The sequence below is a fragment of the Pseudophryne corroboree genome, chromosome 2 (assembly GCF_028390025.1).
Source record: "Pseudophryne corroboree isolate aPseCor3 chromosome 2, aPseCor3.hap2, whole genome shotgun sequence".
NCBI classification, from domain to species: domain Eukaryota; kingdom Metazoa; phylum Chordata; class Amphibia; order Anura; family Myobatrachidae; genus Pseudophryne; species Pseudophryne corroboree.
In genome coordinates this window covers 186,145,026-186,158,780 of record NC_086445.1, presented here as the reverse complement: position 1 = coordinate 186,158,780, position 13,755 = coordinate 186,145,026, and the positions used below count along the sequence as shown (strand labels likewise).

At 44.3% G+C, this 13,755-nt stretch overlaps 1 protein-coding gene across 7 annotated transcripts in view; it reads right to left on the bottom strand.

Moving 5' to 3' along the window:
• Positions 1–13,528, bottom strand: part of PCBP2 (poly(rC) binding protein 2) — a 44,821-nt gene extending 31,293 nt beyond the window's left edge. The window contains exons 1-6 of one of the 7 annotated variants that reach the window (XM_063952137.1): positions 13,428–13,528; positions 5,199–5,286; positions 3,359–3,411; positions 2,136–2,252; positions 1,863–1,994; positions 1,591–1,719 (exon numbers count right to left, since the gene is read on the bottom strand). In XM_063952137.1, the coding sequence (XP_063808207.1) occupies positions 1,591–1,719; positions 1,863–1,994; positions 2,136–2,252; positions 3,359–3,411; positions 5,199–5,271 (504 nt within the window). In that variant the 5' untranslated portion in view covers positions 5,272–5,286; positions 13,428–13,528. Of the gene's footprint in view, positions 1–1,590; positions 1,720–1,862; positions 1,995–2,135; positions 2,253–3,358; positions 3,412–5,198; positions 5,287–13,066; positions 13,339–13,427 lie in introns of those variants that run through there. The other 6 variants (XM_063952141.1, XM_063952138.1, XM_063952140.1 and 3 more) reach the window with 6 other exon arrangements.
• Positions 13,529–13,755: the final 227 nt, after the last annotated feature.

Genomic DNA, 13,755 nt, shown 5'->3' with positions numbered 1-13,755 from the left:
CGGCCGGAGCAGCGGCGGCGGGCGGCCGTCAGTAGAGGGATCCCAGCGCCTGAAACCAATGTCCTTCACACAGCGGGGCGGCAGCGGGAGCTGACCGCCCCGTTCAACATACCTTGACTCCTGCTGCTTGTGGTGAGGCTCCGACGGGGCTTTTCTACAAGCGCCGGCCAGCCTGTGCAGGAGGATCTGTGTGGCTGTGAGGGAGCTCATTCAGTGAGGACAGACACGCCACAGCTGCTATTAGCAGCTTGCACTATCCCTGACCCTGCCTTTTGGAAGGGGGAAAGGGATGTGTAGGAAAAAAGAAAGCTTAAAAGAAAAATTATTCAAAAGAATCGTGGACCCAGCCACAATGACCTGTTGCAACTTCGAGCACAGAAAAAACACTGAGGTACTCGGGGATATGGAGGGGTGGAGTGTTCTAAATTTTAATATTCAGTGCCCTGTTCCTACGGAAACCGTCCATATCCCAAGAGTACTCCAGTGACCCCTAGTGGATGAAAAAGAAATACGAATCCTATTGATTGGGTCATTTGCACTGTGTAAAGGGGGCTCTCAAAAAGGTACAAATCACTCCGCTAATTGATTGTTAGTTTATGTAGCACATTATAGCTCCAAATTTTGTAAAATGTGTTGCATCTATTCATTTTATGTTATGGCCCCTCACTAGTCACATAACTTGTTTGCCTTATAACACTATGGAAGCAAGCTTTACCATTCTACGGGGTCAATTCATCACAAATTAAATAGCACCGGTATAGAGCTCCCGACACTACTCAATTCAGCGTGATGCCGAGTTGGAGAATGCCTGTACTCCCGGACTAAACAGGGTGTTTAGTTGCGAGAACTGGCATTCTCCAACTAAACTGCCACTGCGATGCTGTTTACACGGCGCTAGGTCACAAGACAGCATCCCTGACCTAGTTTTGTCAGATTTCTGCTCGCACCCCCAGAGGGGTGAAAGAAGAAACTCTAGTCGGGGACACCATAGCACTGAGTTGAATAGCTCCGGGCACTCCCTCAGATGCTATTCACTCCATGATTAATTGAACTGACCCCATTATTGCAGTTTCCCCTTCCCCAACAGCCTAGCGACAAAATGTATGATAACATTTCCTGATAGGACCCCTCCCTCCACTTCCCTCTTGTGTATTTCAGTTTATTAGGAAGAGTTTTCATATTACCCAAGAAAGTACAGATTATATCAATAATCAAAAAAAATAAAAAATAACTGCTTGTAGTATTGGTGGCGAATAGCCAATTAGAACAAGGATTTCTTAACTAGAATATAGAATTAGTGAATTTGTGAGTTAGGATAATACAGCACTAGTACATAACCATGTGACAATTACTTGGCCATACAGAACTACCAAATTAGCAATCATGACTTATCCTGACCACTCGTTATGTTAAGAGAACTGGGCAACTGACACTACATTGCATTCTATACTTTTATAGTTTAAATTTAGATCATAACCACCACAATTTAAGATTTATTTTCTGGCCAATTCCCACCCTTTCATACTTCTGCTCACAAAAGCAGAAACGCTGACCATTGACACCACTCCAATATTTTATAGACATCCTCACCTCCAGCATAACGACGCAAATCTGCTTGACGCATTCAATTATTGACTGGGGAATACCAGCAATAGTTATCGCCCGCTCTGTCGAGTTGGGAAGCATGTCACCCGCCACCTGCACCTGCGCCCCTGTACTCTGAAAGACAAGCAGGGTGCAATTATCGCATTATGTAATCCAATTTATCGCAGAACCCTTGTTTCTACAAGAGCGCAATCTACTTACCCAGACTCCAACAGCAGCTTTACATGGAAGCTAGCCTCAATACACAAAACACTCACCTCCCTGATTTCTTTAATCTTACATCCTCCTTTACCGATCAGAGAACCACACTGGCTTGCAGGTACCACCAGGCGCAGTGTCACTGGTGGTTTACTGGATGCAGTACTGTTAGTCATCGAGCTGCTGATATCCTAGGAGGAACACACTATGTAATACATCCGCACTTCAGAGTTACTGTATAGTTCATTGTATTAAGGCTCAGTACAGCATGGACTATAGCAAAACATTCTGTAAGCAAACCATAAAACAACTTCTACAAAACACAATTTTACCTCTTCCAGTTTATCAATAATCATCGAGAAGGCTTTGAAGATCGCATTTGTTGGGCCTGCTAGAGTGATTATTCTTTCTGGACAGTTTCCTTCTGAGATGTTTATCCGGGCCCCACTCTAAGAGAAAGGGAGAGATAAGTAATGTAATTTAACATCGGCATGCTCAGTAAGATAAAAATCTAAGTTGGACATGGACAAGTGAATATCAAAACACAAAAAACTCATTATGCTCACTCACAGATATAAAAACCTTAATAGGTGAAGTATGCCAATAAAGTAACACCTGTGCAGTCAAGTCTTACATGTCTCAAATGTACTTAGCCGTAATCTCCATGAAGAGTTAACTGTACATTTACAACCATATATATATATATATATATATATATATATATATATATATATATATATATATATATATATATATATATATATATATATATAGATATATATAGATATTTTTTTTTTTTTTCTATTATATTCACATTTAGAGCCCACAGACGTTATAGGATTGCTGCTGGTAAAGACAAAAAATAAAATAAAAAAATTCTGACACCAGCTAGAAGTTATTTGATTCTAATCTAAAAACCTTTAGAATCCCACAAATAGGGAATCCAGCTAAAATTGCCATTAGGCTGTGGAATCCAGGTGAAATTGACATTTGGCTGTGGAAGTTAATTAAGACTACTCTAAATATGTTTTCAGTAAAATAATTTGCCTTTACATGTGGTTTCATTCATTAAGTCACCATTTAAGAAGGAAAATCATTCTAAACAGTCCTGGCATCATAAGAAAACGAATTCTTGCCTAAGAACTAAAGCCGCCTGAAGAAGTCGCAATAAACAAAACGCATTGGGCGAAAAATATTTTATTAACATTTTTACTGTATGAACAAAAATTGAACAAATATCAACACTTCCTTGTAGAAAAGGATTACAGAAACATATATTTGAATATGTCCTTTATATTTGAATAAAAAAAAGGCGTTTTTAACATGTGTGAGTGTGTGTATATATAAGTTACTGATAAGGTCATCCTAGGTCCATATCCAAAAATCATAATGGATTATCCATCAAATAAGAGCGCTCTGCAAAGGAGGATCTGGAAAGTTGCAAAACATTTAAATCTGAGACTGTTAAAACTGCATTTTACACTAGAGGCAGAAATATTTCTTTGTCACTCTAGATCAGTCGACACATCAATTTTATGGGAATATGGAGACCTACCTCTTCACGCATCTTTTTAACAGATTCTCCTTTTTTCCCGATGATGCTGCCAACTTCCTGAAAGTAATAAACAAACCATGCTAAAATCAAACTCCACTTTTCTTGAACTCCATACAAGGCTGTTTGTAAAAAACCAATTACCCCTCTGTACTAATTGAGGATTGGCTGGAGCAGCTTACACACATACATATACAATAGGTTTATATAACAGCAAAGTGATGTACTCAATCTCGTGGTCACTGAATCCTAGATACCTCAATTGGAGATTATATTTAGTAATACAAGAGTTTTCATTGAATAGAATGATCCATGCACAACAGACATGCTTAACGCCATCTGCCAAATTACACTATTGCAGTGATAAATAGAAGGTGATTAACACACCAGCCAATCATTATGGGTTGTTATCACCTTCCACTTATCACTTCTCCAGGGTTAATACATCTGTCCCTCTGTCCTCAAGACCCCACAGTGTTCACATTTTCCAGATCACCTAGCAGGTGCCCAGACTACTCACTGATACATTTTAAAAGTTCCAGATTGGAGCAGATTATTTCACTTGCAATTCTGTGAGAACTGGTAAATGTGAACTGTTTGGGAGACATAAGGACAGAGTTTAAAAACCTATGCACTAGTAGATTTAATTTAACACTGTCCACCTAGGTAGTGTGGATTTTCATTGGCTAATTTAAAGAGGCTGCAGTGGGACCAGAGACCAGTATACACAATAGTGGTTTCTACGGGGTCGATTCAATTCGGCAACAGTTGAATAGCGCCGGGAATTAGCTCCCGACGCTATTCAATACAGCGACTAGTTACCCTCAATTGTCGGGAATTCTTCTCTCAGCCCCGGGGGTGAGAGAAGACCGACAAAAGAGCCGGCGAGAGGCTGATTGTCGGGAAACCGCATCGCCGCGGGTAGTTAAGTCGGAGAATGCTCGTTCTCCCGACAAAACTACCTGTTAAGTCGGCGAGAACGGGCATTCTCCGACTTAGCTCCCGACGCTATTCAATTCAGCTAAAGTTAAGTCGGAGAATGCCCGTTCTCGCCGACTTAACAGGTAGTTGTCGGGAGTACAAGCATTCTCCGACTTAACTTTAGCTGAATTGAATAGCGTCGAATTGAATCGACCCCTATATCAGAGTTCCAGACAGCAACGCAGCTTTGAAGGCGTTAAACACATAACATTCGAGATAAATGTGTGAAGAGATTTCAAGTGATTGAGTAAACATGTTTTGATAAAATCAAGCTAGCACAGTTCATCCTACAATAGAACACAAGATTGAGCTCTAATGTAGGGTCATTAATTATGCCACAAGACCCTATACTTCTCTTTACAGTAATCTTTCAGATTTAATACCCCTTTTCCACTTGCTAGCACGGGTTGCAGCCGGGAAGCTGACACGGCTGCGACCCGTGCTAGAGCCCCCTTCTACACAGAGCTCACCAACCCGGCATATTGCCGGGTTGATGGCGCTGCTGTTGACGCGGCAGGGGCAGCGCTGGGAGATCACATGATCTCCCAGCGCCGCCCTTAAATACACTTAACGGGAGCCGTATTGCATAGACACTGCTTCCATTTACAGTACACAGCTTACCGGATTGAACACGTGTTCTTTCCTGCTTAGTCATCAACAAAAAGGAAATTTGACGCTTGCACCAAAGTACAGTACTTGCAGAATGAACAGACAGGGACAAAGCAAACACTGAGCTGCATCAAGTGATTTGCTTTCTGTTCAGAATGCAGGAACATTTTTCATGTTACATCATGAGTATTTACACATCATTACAGTCCTCAGAAGGCTGGACATAAATCCGTAACAAACAGGAATAGTATACGTGCCTTGCCATGCATCAAGAGTCTGATTGTGAGGGTGACATTCAGGCCTCCTTCAATTACACTGGTGTCCATGATGAGACGACAAGACTAGATGAAGAAAAGAAAAGCCACTTTGAAAGTAGTATGAAAGTCTCTCAAAGAGGGACAGAAGTACAACCAAACGCTAAATAGGTCAACATTTTTTTAAACTAGCAGTTTACCAGTCATTGTGAGAGACCGCTAGGGAGAGTGGGCTGTACATCACAATTTAGGGATTCTGCAAAAACATGTGGCTGCTGCTTGTGCTCCCAGGAGAAAGGCAATACCATCTAGAAGTGGTATGTTCGAATGGCATGTCAGCTATACAATAGGTACTGCTGCCCTTTCCATCACTCTGGAGGATGCCAGGAAAGGAAACTGGCAATTTCCTTGCACGCCCCCCCTCTCCTTCTGTATGCTGACCAGTGGACAGTGTTATCTGCCCATGTTCAGTAATGAGGATTGCAGGAGGAGGCATTTGCAACCCCCCAGACCTAGTGGTCCAGGCTAGAAGACAGAACTCCTATGATAGTGTAGAGTCCCAGCAGTATGGTGCACGGCAAAGCGTGGTAGCCTGCGTGGAATGGAGCAAAGGGGTCTATTTACTAAGCATTCGATGGAGATAAAGTACCAGCCCACCAGCTCCTGTCATTTTTCAAACACAGCCTGTGACATGGCAGTTAGGAGCAGATTGGCTGGTACTTCATCTCCAGTCACTTTATGGCTTAGTAAATAGACCCCAAAGTTCTGTGACAGGGCAAGTTTCCTGGGAAACCTTTCTGACTAGATACGTGTGGCTGTCTTTTCACAACTGGGAAAAGCTAGTGACTATCCATCCACAGTTACCTAAGCACCTTGACAGAAGTTCCAAGTTACACACTTTGTTTACTGCAAATCGCATTATTTTGCTTTGTATCAAAAGTTGTATACAGGAAACATACCCCTTAAAGTTTACAGCCTAATCTTTAGATAGATCAGGTTCCACTAGCTCACATCAAAAACAAAAAAAACAAACAAACACCACTGACCTGGACTGCCAACCTGTACACTATCAGAAAGCTGCTGTTATTTGCAGTTATACAGGATTCTACTGTGTAAAGCTGTGTAGGGAAGTGTGCACATAGGCACTGAAGAATAGCTTCGTTTTTCCAGAGAGCTACACAATCAAGAGCAATTAATGCCTTCAGAAAGCCTGATTGCTAAGAGGCAGCACTCTAAGGCATCCAATTAAAGGCCCATATAGACGGGCCAATGCAGGGAGAGATGTGTGCTGAGCGAACCGCTCAGCACAGCGCAATGTGTGCTGAGCGTGCGGGGGGAGGGCGCTCGGCAAGCCAATCTAGCAGCAGCGATAGCGATGCGAGGGGCTGCGCATCGCTATCGCTGTAAGGGGTACACACGGAGCGATCAGGCTTATATTCTAAGCAATCTAGTCAGATTGCTTAGAATATCGCTCCGTGAGTACCCCCCTTTACACAACACTTCGGTCACTAACTTGCTCCCATGACCAGATACAACAGACTTGGGGGTCTATTCATACAGAAAACGAAAACAGAATTGCTACTTATCACTATACATCGCTTCGATGCGATGTATAGCTGTAATAAGTAGCAATTCATGTATACTCACCATTCCGACAATGCGCTGCGGTGTCTGGGGCTCCTGCGGTGAGGTCAACTCCAGCGGTCCTTCCCAGCGATGCGGAGTCCAGCGGTGGGTCCCTGTGCGCATGCGCAGGGTGTTGACCTCCAGGCAGGCTGCAGTGGTTGCTGGGAGGTCGGGGGGCGGAGCCAGCACGAGGTGCAGAGCAGCGACCAGGGAAGCATTGAGCTTCCCTGATGTCTCCGCACTACAGTTCAGGTTACGCCGTCCTGAGATGGCGAACCTGAACTCCATGGAGAAGCGGAAAGCTCCTTTCCGCACCTTCATGAATCGCACTCACCATACAAAAGTATGGTGATGCGATTCAGGCAGAGAGCGGGGGTACCGCTGGAGAAGTCAGAGACTTCTCCACGGTAACCAGCTCTGTATATTGCAGAAGGCAGAGAAAAGCCCTGTTTAACGCAAAACAGGGCTTTTCACTGCTGCATGAATAGACCCCTTGGCCTGGAGGCATGATCACTAACCCAATACATATTTAATGCACCTGGTAACTTTGGTAACCAGGACCCCTATTTGTTAATGCCCAGTCTTGTTTTGCTATTCTGTCACTTCACCACAGCAACACTAAACTGCTGCAGTATGAAAATAGAAATAAATAAATGTAGAGATATGTAGATATAAAAAATATATTTTTTTTAGGCTTTCCTGTGCTCTGTCCTTTGGTATCCCCACACCTTATTTTCTATTATCCCACATTTGTAGTACTCTGCTGTGCAAGCACCAGATAATTAAATTGGCAGAGACTCTAGCAGATCCAGATCACATAGGAAGGTGGAACCTCTTGTCTCATACACTGCCCTCTGGTGTTTATTTGGCATGCTCTGGAGGTTCCCCAGCTGTCATTTAAAGGTCAGACTTAAGGGGCATGCAAGCTTTATCCTGCCAAGCTTTGTTTCTCAGAATTTGCACTGGAGTGGACAACCAGAAGGATGCAGCATTAGACAGCAGATGGAGGAGTAACATACATTCCAACTGTCCTGATTCAGCAGGACAATCCTTTTTTCAAGCACTGTCCCAGCCACTTGGGTCAAAATACATGCCATGTGCACAGGGAGTGAGCCTGGGGGCAACACCGCAGCATGACAAACGCAAAGCCATGCCTCCTTCCTGGGCACGCGCAGAGACACATTTTCAAAGATCAATTTGTTGGGAACAGATCCAAACAAAATGTCTGAAAGTTAATATTTCTTTTAAAGGACATATCTACTTTCACCAATGACAATTTTAAAGAGCATGCCAAGTCACGGATGGTATAATGGTTAGCATTAATGCCTCATAGCACTGAGGTCATCGGTTCAATTCCCATTAAAGCCCTAACTGTGTTGAGTTTGTATATTCTCCTCGTGCTTGCGTGGGTTTCCTCCCACAATCCAAAAATATACTGGTAGGTTAACTGGCTGCTAACAAAATGAACACTAGCATGAATGTGTATATAGACTGTAAGCTCCACTGGGGAAGGGACTGAGGTGAATGGCCACATACTCTAAAGCAGTGGTTCTCAAACTCTGTCCTCAGGACCCCACAGTGCATGTTTTGCAGGTAACCCAGTACGTGCACAGGTGTATTAATTACTCACTGACACATTTTAAAAGGTCCACAGGTGGAGCTAATTATGTTACTTGGGATTCTGTGAGGAGACCTGCAAAACATGCACCGTGTGGGGTCCTGAGGACAGAGTTTGAGAACCTGTGCTCTAAAGCACTGCAGAATATCAATGGGCACGATTCAATTTGAAGACAGTTGAATAGCACTGGGAATTAGCTCCCAGGGCTATTCAATGCAGCGCAGTGGTAAAAACCGGAGAATGCCTGTTCTCCCGGACTAAACAGGTTGTTTTGTTGGGAGAACCAGCATTCCGTGACTTAAGCTGTTTCCTTCACACTAAGGGCAGAAATCAGCATCGCGCCAGCCCTTCTGACAGATTTCTGCTCGCTCCCCTCTGCAGGTGCGAGGAGAAATCCAGTTGTCTGGTATCACCGGGTGCTGAATCTCAGCGTTATTCAACTCTTCAAATTGAATCATGCCCAATGACTTATTTGCCTACCTCCTACTTTTGGCAGTCCACCCAGGCCTGCATCTTTTCTACTACCAAATCTCAGTTGGTTACCTTACCATGCATTGTAAAGCCTGTATACTGTTGCCAGTATCTCTCCACGGGGCAGCTTAGTCCCCATGTGAGGCACTAACCTACAGTTTGGAGGGATGTAGTAGAAGCACTAGGAACGCCCACACGTACAGGCTTTTGTAGACATTCAGACCATTAAAGCAATGCTCATTCATGGTAGCAAAAACAATGAAGTAAATTAAGATGTGTAACATTGTTGTGTGATCCTGTAATAGTCTGCAGAAGCAGCTGCCGAAGTTTAAAATTTCAGTATGTAACAAGTTACTAAAGACTGGATTCTTGGGACAGAATGTTCAGATTTACTACAAAGTAGCAGATTAAATTCTCTTCAAACACTGCTGACTAGGGAGGACAGTACAAGCCTTGTTATCTGCAGCATAGCAGTATGATTACAGTGCACAATACACAAAGCTCTAGAAATTCTGCATAAAAATGTACAATGATGTATTGTACAAGGATATGTCAACCCACAACTTATTTTATTTCTTACCCACTAGTTCTCCCCCATTCCAAGGGATCATTCAATTAAGGAAAAAAATGTGGGTGACATTACATATGACTGAATATTACTGTCAGGCTTCAGAACTATGCTAAATTATAGATTTATTTATTTTTATCTATCTATCGCTCTATACACACACACTACATATTTTAGAGCAAGCGAGGTATTAGCACCTCACCTACTGGTGTCATATATAGCAGTGACAAAACTAACATGCAATGTTTGGCGTTCTGCGTGTGTAACCAGCACGTCGTTGGGGGGGGTGTATATAACACGTGAGGTGCAAGAAGGTACATGGCCGATTGACAAATGTTTATCCCCAACCCAATACCTTTAGCAGTAGTCAACACAATTAAAAGCGTGAATCGGTTGTGTGTTGGGAACATGTCACGTAACTACATACACCACTGGTCTTCAGAAATACTACTGCGTCAGTCTTCAGAGATACTATACATGGTTGTCCCAACTGAATAAGGCTGGGTGCACAGACGATATGTTGGCTGATCCTGCTGATCGGAGAGGCATATTGTCTGATGTGTACCTGTGATTGCGCACTCCTGCCTGCATCAGGGGTTGTCACATGTGATGCAACAACCCAGCAGCACGCCCCTGGATGAGGCCATTGAACAAAATTGTTACTTCGGTTGTCCTAACAGCCACGATCAGAGTCATCCCGATGTGTACCCAGCCTAAGGAACTTATATTGCCTTCATTACCCATATCAAGGAAAAGATGCTCAGCTCTGTTTGTACATTTACTATAGAACAAAGATGGCTGTGAATGGCAATCTACATAGTAATGTAAAAGTGGTCAAAAGGATATTTTGCAGTTTGAAAGCATCAACTGAATCTATGACTCAAGTAACATAGGGGTGCTCTACAGGGATTGAAACAGCTTTGACAGCAGAAAACCACTTGGTCCATCACGTTACAGATATCAATAGGGTCAATTCTGAGCGCTGTCAACAGCGCTCGGAAGGAGGTCCCTCAGATATTCAATTCAGCTTGCTGTCAAGTCAAACTACAGCCTTTGTGAGAAATCCGGCAAAACTAGTGGTGCAATGCTGTTTTGTGCCTTAGTGCGGCGCAGACAGCATCGTGTTCCGGGACCTCCTTCCCAGCGCTATTCACATCGCGCCGAATTGAAGCGTCCCCAATGTTTTGGAGGTGAACGTTTTTCTACAACTGAAGGCAAAATTAGACCTGTGATCAGAGAAAGGCCTCCAAAAAAATGCCAATATGCAGAAATACTGATTTCAAGGCAAAAACCATTAACGTTTAGCCAATTTTACATGACATACGTGGTATGCTGTCAATAACCTCAAGAGGTTACCCAAGATGTCACTGTTCTACACCCAGTGCTCTCAAAATCTTTACACAAAGCAACCATTTGTACCTATAGTTTGTCACAGTAAGGTAAGGTCTGTTTGTTTACTTTCGTCATTGTTCCATCGCCACATTCTAAGAGACAAGTACCTAATTTTAGCCTGCAGATGTCACCATTGTAAGTGCTGTGAATCTGGCTGTATACAGAAGGGAAAGCAGCTACTTTCAGTCACAAGTCATGGTTCACATGTTTATAGGTGACTCTCAGATGATAGCATATTTAATTCATGAGAATTAGTAGCTAATAATCAGTATAGGAGGAAAGAAAATGCTAATTTCTAGTGCACTCTTATATTAAAGCTTAACATCTAATTAAATAGAAACGCACAAAAACAAACATTTACTAAAGGAATTACAATTTTTCTTTAACACAAGAGTGCCTCAGAAACTAGAGTTCTCTTGTCTCCTGTACTGTTTATTCATGTTTCATTACTCTTTCTAAGTATTATGCGTTTAGTAATAATACTTTTTGGCTATGATACGTCAGGCTATTAAAGTACCATTGTTTAGTGGTAATCTGTGCGCCTGCCTACCCTTATCTTGTGATAATAGCTGCAAGTTAAGTAAATAAAATACTATTAGTATTTAAATAAAGGATAATAATTTACTCTGCAAGGTTTAGTAGCTTGTGCACATAGGGTCATTTACTCCACCTCCCATCTGATGGGCCAAAAGACATTTTCCTAGACCCCTATGAAGAGGAGCCAGCGCACATGGCTGTCTTACCAAAGCAGGCTAGGCTCTCCCACCCCCTCCTCAGGCAAAGAAAGATCAATTTCTATTGTGAACAAAACAGGAGTGTTGAAATACAGTCAACGTGTATAAACTGATTAATATTGCAATATTTATTGGTTCAATAACAGCATAAAATGCTTACATTATTCAACAGAATAATATGATAGAAATTATACAATATTAAGAGGATGTGGTATATTCACATCTGTCCTACAAAGAAGCCACTTGAGGCTTCAACAAATACCGTCAAGATTAGCAAAAACACCGCAGGAGACCAGCGACACCAACACAAAATATTTAGCTTGACCCCGTCACATCCCACTTCCAAACACACAGCCTGGACGATTTTAGAGGATTCCAAACAAAGCTATATTCTGTGTCGCGCTAAATCAGCTTCCTAGCCTCAGCGTTATACACCTTATTTATATAGCAAAGTCTAATTTACTATGGATGCATAATCGGGTAGAACACTGAAGCAGCAATGAAACAGAAGGACCAGTTCTCTAAAGCATCTATAGATGACCTACGGTGAATCAGGGATTGGGAGGTGTTTAGGATGCTTAATACCGCATGCTCAGCAAATTAAGTCGCTTCCATTACGCAGCACTAAGTTACAACAAGCAGACTGCAGGCCTAAATGCAATCCTCTTTAGATGATCAATTATTCCATAAAGCTGCCTACAGCACCGGTGACCAATAAAAACACGTTACTACTTCTTAAACTACCCAGGCCACCACACTACAGAGAAACACTACAATATTAGAATGACATAGCACACATGCCAAACGGCACTATGCAGAAAAGAAATAAGCCTGATTACAAGCAGAAAACCATTTCACTAGCTATGTATATAAGGGACCCATAAATAGGGCATCCGTCCTCAGCAATAGCCAGAGGAACCTGGCCTCTGTCTACATCCAGCCCCACCCAGAAATTAGCAGCCAATGAAATAGAGACTTAAAAATTAAAAAGGGATAATGTAATATGTGACACCTTGGGGTGGGTTGAGGAAGACAACACGAGGCAGGGGGGGGGGGGACCCATCTCTAAGTCGTAACCTAGATGAGGTCATGCTGGTGATGAGGATGATGGGGAAGACACTGGCACTGTGATAGGCTGCACACAAAGGTCATTCACAGACCGGTGTTACACAGCTGCCCATGCCTCAGCCCGCACGCAGCACAGTGATAGGGCCACAGCACGGCCCATGATCCCGTATCCCGCTAGTGTGTGCAGCGTGAGATGCCCGCACCGAGCTGGAGGAGCGGCAGCGTCACGTGGGCACACCCCGCCCGCACCGGGCACGCAGGTGCTGGAGGAGCGGCGGCGACGTCACGTGGTGCAGGCCCGGTAGCTGGGCCGCCTCACATGGTGCATCCGCCACAATGGGTCAGGGCCATACCCTCCCCCGGCACACGGGAGGCGCGCCCCGCTCTTACCTTCCAAGTTACACAGGACGAGATGTGTCCGCCGGGAGCGGGCTGTGCGGGACAGAGAACGGGGAAGGGAAGAGAGGGGGAGGAAAAACAAGGGAGGAATGGGGAGGAAGGAGCGATCCGGAGGCGAGATGCCCCGGGGAGGGAGGGAAGGAGAGAGCCGGGCAGGCGAGGAGTGGCGACGGCGGGAGGGGCTGGCGGGAGCTGCGGCTTCTGCTGCTGCCTCTGCTGGTCTGGGAGGGGGTGGGGAGGCGCGGACTGCTATAAACCCGCCCCCGCCGGAAGTCTTCGCTACTCCGCAATGGCTGCTGGGGGAAGGCGGCGGGTGGGTGACGGTGGAGCGGGCTCAGGCAGGGCGACGTACCGCTGTGTCCGGCCTTGGAGCGCTGGAGGGGGGACTGTGCGTGCACGACTGAGCCCAGTCATTGGCCGGGGCACAGCGCGGCCTCTATCCCTGACAGAGAATAAGGGTTCGGTGCCGCCATCTTGGTACACCCGTCTTGTAGCCAGGACCGGCACTGATACCGCTGGGTGTACACACATGGAGACGGCGGCTTATGACGCGATTCATTAATGTTGCCTCGCAACGTACAGAACTTGAACTATATAGATTTAACGTCGATGGGATGTGCGCGTGATGTGTTTTATCGCCATTTACAGAGGGTTAAGCTGCGATTTCAATGTTCCGACCG